This window comes from Quercus lobata, chromosome 9 (assembly GCF_001633185.2).
Source record: "Quercus lobata isolate SW786 chromosome 9, ValleyOak3.0 Primary Assembly, whole genome shotgun sequence".
NCBI lineage: Eukaryota > Viridiplantae > Streptophyta > Magnoliopsida > Fagales > Fagaceae > Quercus > Quercus lobata.
This window is the reverse complement of record NC_044912.1, coordinates 17,765,131-17,784,062: the sequence shown is the minus strand read 5'-3', so window position 1 is coordinate 17,784,062 and position 18,932 is coordinate 17,765,131. Positions and strand designations below refer to the sequence as shown.

The 18,932-nt window shown below is 32.6% G+C and overlaps 2 protein-coding genes across 4 annotated transcripts; both read left to right on the top strand.

The window, feature by feature from the left end:
• Nucleotides 1–8,107: 8,107 nt before the first annotated feature.
• LOC115959686 (mechanosensitive ion channel protein 3, chloroplastic-like) lies at nucleotides 8,108–15,208 on the top strand. Of its 3 annotated transcripts, none has more exons than XM_031078186.1 (14): nucleotides 8,108–8,371; nucleotides 8,931–9,099; nucleotides 9,211–9,270; nucleotides 9,755–9,912; nucleotides 10,895–11,018; nucleotides 11,114–11,211; nucleotides 11,311–11,424; nucleotides 11,655–11,715; nucleotides 12,109–12,258; nucleotides 12,438–12,548; nucleotides 12,708–12,875; nucleotides 12,986–13,099; nucleotides 13,709–13,765; nucleotides 14,017–15,208. In XM_031078186.1, exons 2-14 carry the CDS (start codon nucleotides 9,019–9,021, stop codon nucleotides 14,893–14,895), a joined length of 2,175 nt encoding a protein of 724 aa, XP_030934046.1. In that variant the 5' UTR covers nucleotides 8,108–8,371; nucleotides 8,931–9,018; the 3' UTR covers nucleotides 14,896–15,208. The 3 variants fall into 3 exon arrangements, with proteins under 3 accessions (XP_030934046.1, XP_030934047.1, XP_030934045.1); XM_031078187.1 differs by having other exon boundaries at nucleotides 8,926–9,099; nucleotides 9,761–9,912; XM_031078185.1 differs by having other exon boundaries at nucleotides 8,926–9,099.
• A 1,186-nt stretch (nucleotides 15,209–16,394) lies between these two features.
• Nucleotides 16,395–17,721, top strand: LOC115959687 (mechanosensitive ion channel protein 2, chloroplastic-like). The gene has a single exon (XM_031078188.1). The coding sequence runs from the start codon at nucleotides 16,903–16,905 to the stop codon at nucleotides 17,386–17,388; it is 486 nt and encodes a 161-aa protein (XP_030934048.1). The 5' UTR covers nucleotides 16,395–16,902; the 3' UTR covers nucleotides 17,389–17,721.
• The last annotated feature ends 1,211 nt before the right edge of the window (nucleotides 17,722–18,932 follow it).

Genomic DNA, 18,932 nt, shown 5'->3' with positions numbered 1-18,932 from the left:
ACATTAGGTTCCGTTTGTTTCATTGCAAAATGTTTTTCTAATTTAAAATGTTTTAACTCGTAAGTTATAACTGGATGAAGCCAATAACTTTTAGCAAGTTTCAAATGTGTATTTACGTGACTTTTTCTTCTTCTTTTTTCCTTCTATTCACTAAGGTATAGTCCTACATTTTAATATCGAATTAGATAACGACAATGTTAATGAGCAATGCTTATCGTAAGTGTCAATAGTTTTTTTTTTATAACAAATTATAAAATAAAATAAAAAGTGTCAAGAGTTTTGCCCTACTGTAGCTGTAGCATTGCCAATTTCGTGTATTCCAATAATCAGCTCATTTAATATTTCTTATTAGAATAAAAATTTGTCATTTTTTACTATTCCTATGGAAAAAAAAAATTGCCAATTTCAACTGTTAATAAAAAATGATAGTGTCTGTTGTTTTCGAATAAAAGATTTCGAATTTAATCTTCGCTTAAACCAAAAGGCAATTGCGTGTCTTAATCTAATAATAAAAATTAATCATCAAGAACAAACGTCATAAATTAAAATTTTTTATAAATAAATAGAAAACATAAGTAATAAGTAATGCTTATCATTTCAACCCAAAAATAATAATAATAATTAAAAAGAATAATGCTTATCATAAGTGTCAAGAGTTTTGCCCTACAGGCTACAGTAACATTGGCAATTTCATGTATTCCAATAATCAGTTCATAATATTTCTTATTAGAATAAAAGATTGTCAGTTTCAACTTCTAATATGAAGAGGTACAGGAGGGAGTTTAAGTTATCCATACTTCACATAAGCTTTAAAAATCCTCCAAACATAATAAAGGCTAAAATGAGTAAAATCTATATTTTTTAAGGCTAAAATCACAGGTTGCAGAGTCTCACTGGATTGGCCCATAATGACACATAATTAGAGCAAAGCCTCTTTCAAACAAAAAAATTAAAAATAAAAATTTAAGTTTAATCCAACACGATTGTAATTTGTATAGAACAGGCGGGTTAGATTTTCAAATTGAACTCTTAATTACAACGGTAACCGACTAACCGTTAACTCTTTTCCACCTACTACTACCTTTTTTTTTTTTTTTTTTTTTTTAATTTAACAGCCATCATTTCAAATGTGCACCAAGGAGAAGATGAGGAAGAAAACACGTCACGTAGAATAGTGTCCAAAAAGGGAGAAAGATGAAGAATATATGAGAAAAGGTGTAATCATGGTGGAAGAAACTCATGAATTTGGGAATTTGTTTCATTGAATTAATTAATTAGAAAGATGTAAGAGACTGTATTTAATTACTCTGAGATTAAGTTTGTAATTAGTTCCTACACAATACTCTCGTAAGTCTTTGAAATGACAATTTCAAACCATAAAAAGTTTAGAGAAATATGTTCAAGTGAATTGTTTAGATGAGTTTTTTTTTTTCTTCTTCTTTTTTCTTTTTTGCATTTTAATCATAATGTACAACTTTTTAAATATCATATTTTTCACTGCACAGTGATATTGGTGCAAGACAAACAAAATATATGAAACAAACTGATAAAAATTAGCTCATTCAAACACGCAATAAGTGTAAGCAGTGGCGGAGCCACACACAAGGGTGGGGGCCAAGGCCCCACCAAAGTTTTAAAAAATTATTTTATAGTATTTATATTATTTATATTTTAAAAAATATAGCATGTAAAAATTGAAGTTGGTCCCCCCAAATTTTGAGTCATTTCAATGGTGCTCTTAAAAGAAAGAGAAATTATATTAAAATCATATAATTTAAGAGATTTAACAAATTGAACTATGTAAAAAATGATAAATTTTTGTACATCTCTAATAGAAGAAATACATTACTTTTGTATGCTCATTAAAATTTAGAAGATAATAAATTCTTTGAGTAAATTAATTTTTATATGTGCGTGTAGAGGTTTGTCTTAATTAACTAATATATTAACATCACAACTTGGCCCCCCCAAAACCAAAATTTCTGGCTCCGCCCCTGAGGGTAAGGTGTTTGCAGCCTAGTTGCTTGTTTTGTTTTGTGGAAGTAATATTGTATTTTTAATCGTTGAATAAATTTACAATTCTTATGAGGAGGTTCTTAATCAGCAATTCACCATTGCAAAGACTTTATGAATTAGGATAATCTCAATTAGAAAGCATTTATACTATAAAATGAGATTTTCATTATATACTATTCATTATCCACGAGTGATGGACATATATCCATCACATTTAATAGAGACGGCTAATTTAAGAGATCTTGTCATCTTTTAGCTATTTCAACCTCTCTCTCTCTCTCTCTCTCTCTCTCTCTCTCTCTCTCTCTCTCTCTCTCTCTCTCTCTCTCTCTCTCTCTCTCTCTCTCTCTCTCTCTATATATATATATATATATAGACTTAAGCTCTCACACAAGGAGAAGCATTTTGAGAAATATTGAGAGCAAAGAGAAATATATGTGTACTCCATATTAGTTTCATAAATAATATGCTGTAGTAGATAACCACTAGAAAAGAAAATAAGTAATTTAAATATAATCTCATCCTTATATTTCATTTTTCTTATCATTATATTTCCTTTATTTTACAGAACTTTTTTATTTTTTTCTTCTTTTCCGTCTTATATGAATAAAAAACTATTAACTTATTAAGTAGCGATGGCCCTTCTTCTTTCCTTCTTCTTCTTCTTTTCCTTTTTTTATTTTTTATTTTTTTAAGGTAAAAAAATAAAAAAAGCCCATCACTACTTGGGCTGGGAGAAGTGCAGGTACCAACTATGGTGCTTAGTGAGTACCCTAGAAACGGACTGAGAAATAGCATAGATGGTCCATGGCCCATCCCACTATAACAAAAAAAAGTCCACTCTACCTGGCCCTAGGGACAAAATTAAAAGATACATTCTCAAAGTTCCTACACAATACTTTCATATCTTCCAAAAGGGCCATCATAAGGAGCACCGCAAAGTGCCGTTAACAATTTATTTGAAATTTTTTTAAAAATATTTTGTCTGTTTTACAACTTTATCTTATTTTTTCAGTTTTATAATTACTGCTTTGATGTCTTTTTTGATTTTTTTCTGATAATTTTTTTGTCTTTTCTGCATCTTAACAAGCGCTCATCTGTGCTTGTTAAAACATTTCCCCTTCCAAAATATACACATAGACCTTTTTTGGTTTTTTAGTGTTCATCCTCATCCAACTGTTCATCCTCACCCAATCGCTTCACGTGGAACCAATTCGACCTGATATGAGTAAAAGGGCATACCATTTAATTCAACTTCCTTCGTGTGTAAAACTCCAATGAGCCTAACACAAAATTTGGATTTTCAATGAGTGTTTAGTATTCAAAATTTAGGATTTTCCATTTATTTTTAATTTGAATCTGAGAGTTAGCTTGTAGCTCATAAAGCATATTAAATTACATATATAAATTTGGTTCATTTTCATGTCAAATAAATTTGACCTTGTTCTTGACATATTTGATTAACTTTTTTTTAATATATATATAATAAATATCATGAACAAAGTTTTTACCATTTCGCAAACATATGTTAATAATTAATAAGGAAATTATAGTTGATATTGTATTATTTGAGTTAATTAGAGAGGCAATTTTTGTTTATTACCTTATAACAATTATATTCACAAACATTTTATTGTTAAAAATTGTGTATCATTTCACTACAAGATAAAGTACATATTATCAATAAATTATAAATAATTATATTCATATCTTATGAATATAATTATAAACATATACAATCTAATAAAAGTATATTTTTAATACATATATACATACAAAATATAATATTATATAGAGCTAAATAAAGTTTCATACTCACAATTTTATTCTCGAACACTTTATTATGTTTGAACTAAGTTCATTAATTATTTAAGTTACCTAAGTACTTTGATTTCTCATTAGCTTAAAAAATTGATCTACACACACCCTTTATAAATGAACAATAATATTTCCCAAATATTTTAGGGTTCTAATCCAACTTGATTAGTCTCTTACCCTATGCAAACATTCATCTCTCCCAATACTCTCACCGCCATCCTTTCCCTTCTCTCTTATCTCTCTCACAAGAGACAAAGCTACGTTCAAGGGTTCCTTTAGATAAATAATTAAGATTTTTACTCTTTTGATCCCCCCTCCCCGGCACGCCCCTGCACCCAATATATGAATTATCTTTCAAAATAAAAAAATCTGTTAATTTTATTAATTCTTAAAGGGGAACTTATAAATGAGAATACAGCTATAAATATTTCTTTTTTGATAATCAAGCAAAAAGCTATAAATATTTCATAAAGACTATATAAATGTATATTTTATTTACTTTTAGTATAAAAGTTAAGTCTTTAAAATTCTTAATTTTGTATGACGATATCTTAATGAATTTATACAATTTTTTATGAACTAGTGATATCTAATTAAAACTTATAATTTTAAGACATTATATATATATATATATATATAATTAAGAAGTTCAAAAGAGTAATTAAATCAATAATTATGCATGTGTTGGTTTGCTACTCTCTCATAAAAGATGAAAATTTTCACTACCTCTAAAACAAAACGTGTGTATAATATATATGCATGTGTGTGTGGACATGAAAATTTGTCCTCCCTTCAAACAATAAATCATGGCTCTGACCTTGTCTCTCACAATGTCACTCTCAAAAGTGTCAATGCCACACTTGATGAAGATGGGCATGGGGAATTTCTACCGATTCTAGGGCCAATGGTTTTGTCGTCTTTATTAAACGTACTCTATTTTGAAAATAATACATTCATGATCCAACCTTGGTTTGCTCTACATTGGTAACATCCATATTTTAGGTTATGATAAAAGGAAGGTTGAGCAAAGTAGAATCTACTATGCTCAACATCAAGTAAAAACGTACTTAGCATCTAGCGTGGACTCATTATGCTTGATACACCAAGCATATCCTATGTACATCATGGAAAAACATATGAAGATTTTAGACTTGTGGGCATTTACCATATAGAAATTAATGATCAAACTACTTCTGCATGGAAAACACAGATTAAGCCTAATAATACTTAGAAAATGAGTAGGCTGGATGGCGCTGGCTTTGATGATTCAGAGGGCCTGAAAAAAGAAGAAACAAAAGATCAAAAGAGACTGGGGTTGACCGGCTATAAACCCTCCAATGATGAAGTTAGTTTCTCTCTTCTGATAAATGGAATTCCAAACTTCTGGGGATTGTGTTTGGAAAATACTTACCTTTGTTTGTCGGAGGTTCGTGTTTATATAGATTTATGGAAACGGTTTTTTATTTAGTAACTTCCCCTACTATTGAGGAGTCCATAAAATTTGGAGTTAACTTCCATAACTGCTATGGAAGTTGTATGCTTTGCCCTTACTTTTCATAATCGTCGTTGGGAATGGTCTATGACAAAGAACCTTGATTCTTGCGTTCCGGGCTATAAGTGTGGAGCTCATCCTGAGCTTGCATGGACGAGAGATCACCCAAAAGCTGTAGTTAACGTATCAAGCTTGTCTTAGAAACTTTTATAGATGAGCTTGTCAAGGACGAGTAACATATATAGCTTGTTTCTGCTATTCTTGCCCTGGATGACCCTCATGGACGAGCTTGGAGTTGGTTCATTTCCTGACACCATCAAAGGCTGTAGCACATTCATTTGGATATGCATCATAAATCATTAATGACCCTTAAGAGAGTAATAACAATCTCAATAATTTTAAAAGGGAGAAGTTAATGGATACTCTAAGGACATCAGGGGCAGCGCTATGTATGATTCAGGATGGTCACAAGACCATCATGAGTTTGGATTTTTTTTTTTTATACCTTAGCAAAATGAATTTTAAATCAATATGGATTGTTGACCACCCTAGTAGGGACGGAACCGGGATTCAAACCAAGGGGGACCAAAGCTTAAAACCAAAAAAAAAAAATTATGAAAATAAAACTAACATCTATTTCATATTCAAGAAAAAAAAAAGATTCATTATTTCCATATTTCATAGTTCTATTGTACCTAGTCAAATAAAAAAACAAACAAACAAATATGCCCTCACAAGCCACAACAATATTAATGTTAAATTGTTAACGTTTTAGAGTCACCAACTAAAAAAAAGGACTTCTCAAAAAAAAAAAAAATCTAAAAGAATGGAATACAATTACACAACCACGCCCACAACATGACACCAATGTTTCTACTCTCTAAAATGTTTGCTAAAGCCATGATTTAAATAGTTATTTAATGCTATCTAATTATTGACTATTGGGCATTGGCCACACAAAGACTTAAATCACAACCACACAAAGAATTAAATTAAATCACAAGAGACAAACACAAGTTCATATATATATATATTGGCCACACGGCCCACACCATACAAAGTGACAAAGAGTCAAAGACAAAGTTTAATGACTCAGTACCAAAGACTTTGCTCGCAAGCTTAGACATATCCAATATCTGTAGGTCTGTCTCTGCACCTTAGAAAAAAAAAAAAAAACTTGACCACCTTAAAAAACCTTGAACACCCTAAATAAAAATTTGAGCCCATTAAAAATAAAATTTGACCTCTCCAAAATTTTGTTCTATTAAAGATTGAACCAAAAAATTGTGAAAAATTATATATTCACAATACTTTCACAACAAATTCTAAGTGGTAAGTTATTACTGATGAACAAAAAAAAAAAAAAAAAGTTATATGTAAATTAGAACCAATAATAATTGTCAACTAAGATTTGTTGTGAAAATTTTGTGGACAGTATTTCTCAAATATTGTCCAAACAAATAAATTAGTCTAAAAGTCCAAATCAAATGTTCAATTATGATATTTTAAATTATTTTTTCAAAAGACATATTTTTAAATTGCTATTTTTTATATATAAAAAGGTATATTTTCAAATAACTAGTTGGTTAGTGCTTGCTTTAGTCTTTGGTTGAACTTTTTGGATTTATATGATACATCTTATACATACGCATATGCACTAAAATAATGTTTCAATACTTTATTGAATATGACTAATGTAATGGTTTAATGCATGAGTTGAATATTTTGAATGAACTTATAGTTTACCATTTATTTTTTTGTTAGCACTATTAACAAATTTCTTATAAGGAAATCACTTTTACTGGAAATTTTATCTTCTAAGCAAATTCATAATTACTTGAATAATTTTCTTTTAGATTCTAGACTATGAGAAAAGGTCTTATATTTTTCATCCTAATGATAAGGAGAAAATAAAAAGAGTATATTTACGAAGATATTCTTGTCAACCTCTTAACCATGATTTCCCTACAAAGGAAATCAGTGGAACATTGCATGGATTTAATCCTAATTAGTTTAAAGAATATAAAATATTAGTTGGAACATGTCATAAAAAAGGATGATGCATTTTGTTTATATTGTTACTTATTTAGGTAAGATTTTGGTAATTTAAAATTACTTGATTGTGTGTATTGATAAAGATGTAGTTGATAGCATTAATAATGAAGCTATCATACAATAATTTCAAATATGAAAAACTCATAGAAGGAAATTTTAAAACTTGATGCATTTGAGATTTTTTTTATGGCAATATATTCAAGTTTTATTTTTATTAAATTTTGTTTAATTTAAGTTTTTTAATGACCATTTAAAAAAAATTCCTGGAGCTGCCACCGATAGACATCGATTTATAAAATATTTTTAGAAACTTTTTATAAATTTTTTTTTATTGATAATTTTTTATATTTCCTAAAAAATTAGTATTAAAATTTTTATTAAACTAATTTATTAACAAATGTCTTAAAATTATCCGTTAACCAAACTCTTTTTAAAAAGGAACCAAACCAAAGGAATCAACCATCAAATTCCATTATCCTTTAATTTTGGGTGAACCGAGGATAAAATTAAGAATTTCAAATTCAATTTAAACACATTTTTTTTATTTGATATAACCCAAACCGCGTGATAGCTCCACAGTCAGCACACACCCAAACAAGCAACAATGAAATATCACCAACCAAACCGTCACGTTGGCGGCAGCGAAAACCACATTTTAAAATTTTATTATAATAAAAAAAAAAAAAAAAACCGCACGCAACTCAAATAGTCTTTATCCCCGTCGGTCGCCACATACACACATCCAAAACCTCGCAATCCCATTGGAACACGTGTTCTTCCTGAACTTTTACCCACTGGCGTATTTTAGCGTCACGCCAACTGTTGAATTGTATTCTCTCTGTTCTATTTTGCTTTTTGTTCTTCGAAATTGATCGGACATCGGAGAGTGTTTTTTTTTTTTTGGTTCTTTGTGTTTGTTTCTCAGGAAAGTTGTTGGATATCTCTCGCAGCTGGAATTTTTCTCGGCTAAGTGAATTTGAAGTTAGTCTGGTATGTCTAGTATAATTATCTGAGAATTTATTTATATTAGCTTTTGTTGTTAATTTAAGTTCAACAGTATGAAATTTGTTAACAGGACGTGTAAAGTATTAGATTCTTTGAGATCTAGGTTTTTTGGTTTAGATTCTTTGAATATTGGTATTATATTATGGGTGCGGTTTGGATAAGCCGTCGTAAAACGATATTTTGGGTTTAAAATTAGCAAAAAGCTGCTTCTTGTTGCGAAATAGTGTTTTGGGTTTTAAAAACGCTTTTTTAAGCTCCGCCTAACGAAATGGACCCTATATATTAATCATTTTTTTGTTTACAAAAAATTAAGAAGGAAAATTGTACTTAATTAAGTCATATAGTACTATTAAATGAGCTAAAAGGAACCAAATAGTACTAGTATTTAAATATTGTTACATTTAAATGAGTTAACGAAACCAAATAGTACTACTATTTAGATGGAAATTTTTTTTTTTTTTTTTTTTTGGGTGTGTTTTTGGGCCATTTCCTGTATTTGCTTTTCCTTGCACTGAATTTTGAACTCTTTACATTGGCAGGGCAGGTGCTATATAACTTGATTTTAGAGTCTGGACTGCATAATGGTATTTTGTTACTAGTGGCATTTGCACAAATTACACCTCGATCCAATAATGGCACCCGCTGCTGGTTCTATCCAATTGTCCCATGAATTGGGGATATACGGTGTTCATATATGTGGCAACCAACATGCTGTACGTGATTATTATCCTATTAATGTGTTTACTCGTGCCTTAGAGTTTCTTTTTTCGGGCCTACAATGCTAAGCTTTTGTTTTTGTTTTTTTTATTTTGTTTTGATCACAGAGTGTGATGGGAAAGGATCGATTAAACTTAGTTAGCACCAATCTTTCATCGAATGGTTTGGTATGGTTTCTGTGGCTTCAGAATTTCATGCGACTTTTTTGTTGTTTTGTGCATGGCTGCATGTTTACTTATGTTGCTTTCAACATTGTTTCTCAAAGGACAAAGTTTTCTTCCAAACTGGATTGGGAAAATATCCTTCAACCCATTACGTGGTAGTTTAGAAGACCATCGATGTGTATTAAATTACATGATTGTTAAGTTGGTCGTGTGACGTATTTAGTCATTACTCTACAAATATAAGTGCTTATGGGGTGTCGGGGGCAACGATCGGGATTCAAGTCTCCAAGAGGAAACTTCATTTGCATTCTTGTGTGTGGTTATCTATTCCTTATTCTGCATGCTAAGATCTCAACAGGTCCATGCTTATAGTTTAGCGGGCAAAGCCTGCAAGTGCAAGCATGTCTCTTTGTATGTGAGATGAAATTAAAGAGTTCTCTTTTTTATAGAATCTGTACCTATGGAAAATTCTGTCTGTTGATGTCAGCGACAGGATGCCTGGAGTCTCCATCTCTTGAGCAGTGTGCGAGGTCCAATATGTCCTGTATCCTCCAGATGTAATGTTTTCTTGTGCCGTTCTGTTCTAGTACCTGGTGGAGGAAATGAGATTCCTCTTCTGAAATCTGCAACTGTGGTTTTGACAAGGTATATCAATTTTCGGTCTTTGTATTTTATCAGTTTTTTTCTTTCTTTCTTTCTATTTCATAGCTCAGGTAACATGCTAATGTAGTTCCTAATATTATTTGTACTCTCAGAATATTAGAATTACCTGCATTTTGTGATTGTCTGTTGGTGAATCTAGTTTCACTGGACTCATGGAAAGGTTGTGATTTAATAGCATCTTGTGAATGTCATTGTGACTCTTTAAGTGGATCAGCATCCTATGATGTCGCTTCATGCACTTACTTTTGGGGTATTCCTTTTGTAGCTTGTTAACTGTTTAATTGAGGAGCCCAATTAATTCTGGAGTTCAATCTCTCTCTCTCTCCTCCTTCTAGCTCCTCCCTCCCTTTGGACTGGGTGAATGGGGATTATATGAAGGGCATCAAATACATTGTTTAAGTTCACAAAATTATTGTCTATTATGCGAATAAGAGCTCCATTTATGGCCTAGGTGGACATCCTGCCTATACTTGCATCAGTAACGTAGTGAACATATCTGAGAATGGTACTAATGGGATCGCTTCTGAGTTTTTTGTACCTTTACTTTCTATTTTGGGAGTTCTCAGGTAGCTAGGTGTGTGTGTGTGTGTTTTGATGTATTTGATAGACTGATGGTTCTATTGGCCTTAAATTACTTCTCAGTGGTGGAAAAAAGGTTTTGAATTGTTTTCTCATTTCTAAACCATTTGGCTCTTCCATATAATTTGGCCTTATGGAAAGAATTCTTACTAAATATTCAGGTAAAAGATGTTTCAATCAGAAAATTTTCTTATCACTTTAAACCAATCATTATGCTGTAGTCTCCCCCACACCCCCCCCCCCCCCCCAAAAAAAAAAAAAAAAAATCCTTCTTTCTCCACTTTAGAAGGGGCAATGTTCCTGTCCTGTGTTGCTAAAAATTAGCCGCATTTTTCTTCCATGGTCTTGTACTTTTTTCTCTACAATTTTCTAATTTATCTTGCAGGTCCTATGATGTGTTACGTGGAAACCCTCATATACATAAATTGATTCCAGCAGTTGGTATCATTGCTTTTGCTGCTTGGGGTCTTGGACCACTCATGCAACTGGGCAGGATTGTATTTCTTAATGTATTTATTCTACTTTCCTTCTATCATGCTTTTTCTTAAACAGTGGCCAAATCCCTTAATGAATTAATTCTCTCCTTTATGACAATTTGCTGCAGAGAACTGATAGTAGCTGGAAGAAAAGTAGCACGCACTATGTTATGACTTCTTATCTTCAGCCTTTGCTGCTATGGACTGGGGCAATACTCATCTGCAGGTGCATGAATATTTTGCAAGTAATTTGAATTAAACTGTCTTTCCAGAGCATCAATTTTCATTCACTCTATCTGTACTAATTACAGCCTTCTTGTTTCAGAGCATTGGATCCTGTAGTCCTACCTTCAGAAGCCAGCCAGGCTGTTAAACAACGACTTCTGAATTTTGTACGATCACTATCAACGGTCCTAGCATTTGCCTATTGTTTTTCAAGGTGAGTGTGGTGCTATGGTGTCTCTTAATGCACGCCTCTGTGTGTGTGTGTGGAGATTCACTGGTTTTCTAGAATATTCTACTTTGATCTGTTGTCATTGTTTATAATCGGTTTGATCTATATTCATTGTGGTTGATCTTTGCTGTTGATTGTTCAGTTATTCCATATGTCACATCTGGTAGTGTGGTTTGAATTATGATTCTTTTTGGACATTATCTTTTCCTTTGCAGCTTGATTCAACAAGCACAAAAATTCTTTATGGAGACAAATGAATCCAGTGATGCAAGAAATGTATGCTTCTGTTAATTTTTCATCATGTGAATTTCTTCATTTCCTTATCATGTTTCCTTGATGCATATTGGTTTGCTGCAATAATTATTTTGGGAAAGTGAATGTATGTAGAAAAAAGTGCAGTGAAATTAGGAATCACATAGGCTAGTAAACAACGAACGCATATTTAAAAGACACCTTTGTAAGATAGTATCTCATCTATTACACCTTTTAGCCTTTCTGAGAAAGCATCATGGCATACTCCCCCACATTTTACTTTTTACTTATTTTGTCTGATTTTATTTTTTATTTTTTTGGTTCAAGTGGTCAGGAAATGATTTAGCTCTTTTGAGAGAATAATTTGAGAGCAAATAAAAAGTCTCGTTTTATAATATTTGATTCTTTCTTTGGCAGATGGGCTTCAATTTTGCCGGGAAAGCTGTTTATACTGCAGTTTGGGTTGCTGCTGTTTCCTTGTTCATGGAGTTGTTAGGTTTCTCTACCCAAAAGTGGCTAACTGCTGGTGGTCTTGGTACAGTATTGCTTACCCTTTCTGGCCGTGAGGTACCACCACATTTTCTTTTCATATAGTCTATTGAAGTCATTGCAGTTTTTATGTTTGTAGCGTGCCCTGCATCATCCTTGTATATATGTTCAAAAATTGCTACCTGTCAATGTTTTCCTTAAGCCTTTTGTTGTCAAGATAAACAACAAAACTTGATTCATATTCTTTATGGGTTCAGATAATTACCAATTTCCTTTCAAGTGTAATGATTCACGCAACGCGGCCATTTGTTTTAAATGAATGGATTCAAACAAAGATTGAAGGCTATGAAGTTTCTGGAACAGTAGAGGTTTGTATTACCTGTCTTTTTACTAAATTCTCTAAGAAAGGGAATTTGCATGAGCGGCAAATATATATATATATATATATATTCACAATTTACAGCTTTTTCTTCTATTTTATTTAACCTCTAAATAAATATATATTTAATTTCCAACTATTTTTCCAGCATGTGGGCTGGTGGTCTCCAACAATTATAAGAGGTGATGATCGTGAAGCAGTTCACATTCCAAACCACAAGTTCACTGTTAATGTTGTGAGGAACCTTAGCCAGAAGACGCATTGGCGCATCAAGAACTATCTAGCCATCAGTCACTTGGATGTCAACAAGATCAATGTTAGAAGCAATCTTGGTTTATCTGTGCCATTATACTTGGGTAACTAGGGACTTTCTGTTGGTTCTATCACCTGTTATGAGCAACTTGGTTGTCTCTTTTCTGTGTGCAGATTATTGTAGCCGATATGCGTAAGGTTTTGGCCAAAAATCCGCAAGTAGAGCAGCAAAAGTTGCACAGAAGAGTTTTCCTGGAAAGCATCAATCCAGAAAATCAGGCTCTTATGGTAAGGGCCTTGTCTTGACCTTTTAGTTTAGTTTAGTTTTTGTTTTTAATTTTTAAATTTCTTTTCAGCAATAAATTTTTTTTATAGTTTTTTATTGTATGATTTTTCATTTCTTGAGAATGTTTCAATGATGTATTCACAGTTTGTATTTTTATATATATATATATATATATATATTTATTTATTTTAATAATAAATTTTACTGCTTGTAGAAAGAAGACTTAAAAACGCATTATGAGAATGAAGTGTTTTAATTGTGTCAACAATTTCGACTTAAGTTTTGGTTTAATCATCTAAACTCCTTGAGGGTTACATTCCACCTTTGAAAATAGTGTTTACTGACAGGCCAGTAAACATCTATTCAATTGCTTCATGTAAGATAACTTTTTTTAGCTTACAGAAGTTTTAAAAAAGGTTTATACCCTATATAGCATCCGGTGGGCCCTCTTCCCCACGATTTGAGTTCATCTTTTTCTTGCTTCTATCCCGGTTATATAATCAGAAGATATACACTCTGCTATAGTGCCTTGCTTCGAGTGGATGATGGTTAATAATGACTTGGTTTTATTACAAGTGTTAACACCTATCCATTGGGCGATGTTGTTGCAGATTTTGGTTTCTTGCTTTGTGAAAACCTCTCATTTTGAAGAGTACCTCCGTGTCAAGGTATGACTATTACTAAATGCTTCATGCAATTGTGGTACATCTTGTGCAAAGTAATGTAATAATTATGATTATATCTCTAGAAGTCAAGCTGGGAAATTGTATGGGAATATTTTTAAACCTCTCATTTTGGTTTTTTGATTATATCTTTAAACTCAATTAGCTGGAATATTTTTTCTAGTAATTTACCATGCTGTATTTTGTCATTAGCATAAAGTTGACCTCGTTAATGATTAATTAATGCAATTAAACAGGAAGTAATACTCTTGGATCTTCTCAGAGTTATCAGTCATCATAGAGCCCGGCTGGCCACACCCATCCGCACAGTTCAGAAAATATATAGTGATGCTGACTTGGAAAATATTCCATTTGCTGACACAATTTTTAGTCGTTCAAGAGCAGCTACTAACCGTCCCTTACTACTCATTGAACCACCCTCTTATAGAATCAGTAGTGATGATAAAAGTAAGACTTCAGCTCGTCCCACACATAATGGTGAACATGATGGCAAGGTTGAAGCAGTGTCAACACCTGACTCTGAGGCAGATACCAAGGCTGGATCAGTATCAAGTCTTGACCCCAAAACAGATCACAAGTCTGAGGCAATTTCAGCCTCAGATGGAAGCTCAAACTTCAAGGCTTCAGCAATGCAGATATCTGCCACCCAAACTGGGAATCCGGTGTCTAAAAGTTCTGTCCAAAACAACTCTGAAATGCTGCAGCTCAAGAATGAAAACAGAGGAGATGCAGGGAAGGAGACAACAGAATTGAATTCCAAAGATGTAATCCCATTTGAATCAATGGCTGAGAAATCATTAGCTACTTCCGAGGAAGCTGGCAGTGAGAAAATGGATATTTCTACTGCCACTTCACAAGTAAAGCTAGATGGTGGGAGGGCTACTACATCGCCATCAACTGCAAGGCCTCCCTTAGAAGAGAATATTGTTCTTGGTGTGGCTTTGGAGGGGTCAAAACGAACGCTTCCAATCGAGGAAAAAGTGGCTTCATCTCCTTTGCTTGCCGAATCAAAAGAATTGACTGCTTGTAGGAATGGGAGTGAATCTCCTCTCGTTAGCAAGGATAAGAAAGACCGTCAAAGTCCAGCGTTTCCTAGTGGATCACAAAGTGATTAGCTGCATCAGAGAGGTGATAATTGCCGATGCAGACATCTATGCTCCTATTGATTCAAGTTGTATAAGTGTATGCAGCTGAGTTTTTAAAAGCTGCATTACATGATGTATGATTGTAAATAATTTTCAAATCAGTTAGGCACATTCATGCCCAAATTCATCCACCACAGCCCCTCTTGGGGTGGGGGTGCAGTGTGGTAAAGGATGGGCCAATTATCAGTTGCAGACATGAAGATTTGCCATTGCTGTAGATTAAAGACTCGTAAAATAGTGTACGTATTGTTTTTCATCATTGAAAGTGTTTTTGCAAGTCTTATATTGCAATTCGTCAAGAGGGCTTAAGTCCCATTAAAAGTACATCCTCTTTAGGGCAGCCTTGTAGAGGAATTACTTGCATAGTCTCTGGAGCAATTCATGGATAACAAGGGGATCATCGGGCATGCCCCTGGGAACTGCACCTCTTATTTATTTATTTTATTATTATATACTGGATGCAAACTCATGCTGAGTAGAAAAATATAATATATTTATTTTATAAAAATATAATGTAAAATTTATAAGTTAAATAGTGCAATGTGCATGTGTTATTTAAAAGTGTATATATATAATTTAATAAAAAAAATTTAAATTACATAATTATAATATATATATATATATATATAAATGGAGAAGATGTTATTAAAATGACTTTAAAAAAAAAAAAAAAAAACCATAATTGATTGACTAATTTGAACACTTCCAAGATTTTTTTTTTTTTTTTTTTTTTTAATAAAAAATTATACACCCTCATTCCATTAAAGTTTAAATTATTATATAAGTTTAGAATTGTAGCATTTTTTTTTTCTTTTCAAATATGAATATTCATACCTATATTATTAAAACTTTAATTTTAAAGTAATCTATTTTATCATTTTTATTGCTTTTTTAAGGTTCATATCTCTAATTACTAATGTCTATTTTGTTTGTATGGTGTATGGCTAAAATAGAATTAAATTTCATACTTTTTAGCACAAAAATTAATTTAAAAAAAAAAAAATTGAACCAAAATTGAAAAAGCAACCTAAAAAAGAATCAATTTAAAGCTTAGTTCAAAATGGACCGAATAGATTGAAGTAGATCAATTAGACTAAAGTGGACAACAATGGACCGAGGTAGACTAAATGAATCAAATAAACCAAAATGGACCAAATTGGCCCAAATAGACCTAAATGCAACACTAATATGGTTTAATAGAAGCATAGCAACAATAGATGTTTTATGCATGTTTGTGTCTTTCGATTTCACAGAATAAGCAGAAAAGATGGAAGATTGGTTCAGACCCAGAGAGAGAGAGAGAGAGAGAACACTCAGTTTATTGACTGGCAATGAGAGCTGAAACCTTAAATAGTATAAGCTCAAGTGAAATCCACATCTATACATAATGAGAAACTGATATCACAAATATTTTTGATACACAAGCCGCAAACAGATAAAAGTGCTTGGCAATCATAACATACAGAAAGTCGAGTCAAAATCTGTGAGATTGGGTTCAATTAAGTTTGACACATGCAATCAGGAGCAGGATAAGTATATATGGATTGCTTCTCCTTTCTTAACCTGATCTGTCCTTGTCGATTTTTATGTCCTTCAAGAACTGCCCGTTGGAACTCTGACCACTCCATGCTTTTATTCAGAAAGAGCTGGCCCAAGAGTGCCATGTTTGGTCTTATAGTCTTCAAGTTCATGTAAGCTCGATGTCCCACATGTTGATAAAAGTAAAATTCTATTTGATCCATAATTTTGATATGTGGACAGAAGAATTAAATGTTTCAATTTCATAGAATTAAAAGTAAGACTTAAGCTCGTCCCACACATAATGGTGAAAACAATGGCAAGGTTGAAGCAGTGTCAACACCTGACTCTAAAGCAGATACCAAGGCTGGATCAGTATCAAGTCTTGACCCCAAAACAGATCATAAGTCTGAGGCAATATCAGCCTCAGATGGAAGCTCAAACTTCAAGGCTTCAGCAATGCAGATATCTGACACCCAAACTGGGAATCCGGTGACTAAAAGTTCGGTCCAAAACAACTCCGAAACGCTGCAGCTCAAGAACGAAAGCGGAGGAGGTGCAGGGAAGGAGACAGCAGAATTGAATTCCAAAGATGTAAACCCACTTGAATCGATGTCTGAGAAATCATTATCTACTTCCCAGGAAGCTGGCAGTGAGAAAATGGATATTTCTTCAGCCACTTCTCATGCAAAGAAAGATGGTGGGAGGGCTACTACATTGCCATCAATTGCAAAGCCTCCCTTAGAAGAGAATATTGTTCTTGGTGTGGCTTTGGAGGGGTCAAAACGAACGCTTCCAATCGAGGAAGAAGTGGCTCCATCTCCTTCGCTTGCTGAGTCAAAAGAATTGACTGCTCGCAGGAATGGGAGTGAATCTCCTCTCGTTAGCCATGATAAGAAAGACTGTCAAAGTACAGCATTTCCTAGTGGACCACAAAGTGATTAGCTGCATCAGAAAGGTGATAATTGCTGATGTGATCATCTATTCATCTATGCTCCTATTGATTCAAGTTGTGTACAAGTGCATGCAGCTGAGTTTTTAAAAGCTGCATTACATGATGTATGATTGTAAATAATTTTCAAGTCAATTAGGCACATTCTGTGGTGGTTCAGTAGGGGCCAGTTATCAGTTGCAGACATGAAGATTTGCCATTGCTGTAGATTAAAGACTCGTAAAATAGTGTACGCATTGTTTTTCATCATTGGAAGTGTTTTTGCAAGTCTTATATTGCAATTCGTCAAGAGGGCTTTAGTCCTGTCCTTGTAGAGGAATTACTTGCATAACAAGGGGATCGGGCATGCCCTATGCAACGTACAACTGTACCTCATATTTATTTATTTATTTTATTATTATTTACTAGTTGCAAACTCATACTATGCACAGGAAAGGTAATATATTTAATTTCTATCTCATACTGCGTGTAAGTGCTTCTTATATCCCATTTTCATCCCAAACGGTCAACCTAACTTAACTGATTAGGAGTATGGGGTCCTGATAGGGAGCGGTTAGGGTGTTACTATGGTTACGCCCAGATAGGAAAGTTACACTGATCGGCCCCCTAACCATTTTTTTAACTATATATATATAATAAAAAGATTTAAATTACATAATTATAATATTGTTTATATAAATGGAGAAGATGTTATTAAAAGGATTTTTTTTATAAGCCATAATTGATGGACTAATTTGAACATATCCAAGATTTTTTTTTTTTTTTAATAAATGTACACCCCCATATCCAAGAATTTTTTATTTTATTTATTTTAAATGTACATCCTCATTCCATGGAATACATGTAACATGTTACATTAAGTTTAAATATTATATAAGTTTAGAATTGTAGCATTTTTTTTTTCTTTCCAAATATAAGTATAGTGCCTACATTATTGAAACTTAAATTTTAAAGTAGTTTTAGAAATTTTTATCATTTTTATTGCATTTTTAGGGTTCATGTCTCTAATAACTAATGCCTATTTTGTTTGTATAGAATATTGCCCAAATAAAATAAAATCTCATTCTTTTTAGCCCAAATTTTAAAATGCAACTTACAAAAAGAATCAATGTAAGGCCTAAGGCCTAGTCCAAAGTGGACCAAATAGATCGAAGTGAACAAATTAGACTGAAGTTGACAGCAATAGACTAAAATAGACCAAATGAATCTAAATGCAACGCTAATATGGTTTAACAGGAGCATAACAATAATAGATGTTATGCTTCAAGTTTTAAATATTATATAGATAATGTGTAGTTTTAAATATTATACAGATAAGTTACACACGCACCTCAATCTCTAGCTTATTATTATGGGAAATAAAAGTGTTAGTTGAGCCCATTGGCAACAATATTCAATTGAATCAAGAAGCCAAACTTCTTGATGTAAAATTTGCACCTCATTCATTCCCTTTTATGTGTATGTTCGTGTCTTTCAATTTCGCAGCATAAGCAGAGAAGATGGAAGATTGGTTCAGACCAAGAAAGAGAGAGAGAGA

What these genes read in the sequence shown, in the direction of transcription:
- LOC115959687 (XM_031078188.1), top strand. Translation starts at nt 16,903, where the DNA reads ATGCAGATATCTGACACCCAAACTGGGAATCCGGTGACTAAAAGTTCG.
- LOC115959686 (XM_031078186.1), top strand. Translation starts at nt 9,019, where the DNA reads ATGGCACCCGCTGCTGGTTCTATCCAATTGTCCCATGAATTGGGGATA. An exon ending in TATGTGGCAACCAACATGCT is followed by an intron (nt 9,100 to 9,210) that starts GTACGTGATTAT and finishes TTTTGATCACAG; the next exon opens with AGTGTGATGGGAAAGGATCG. An exon ending in TTACCCTTTCTGGCCGTGAG is followed by an intron (nt 12,259 to 12,437) that starts GTACCACCACAT and finishes TTATGGGTTCAG; the next exon opens with ATAATTACCAATTTCCTTTC.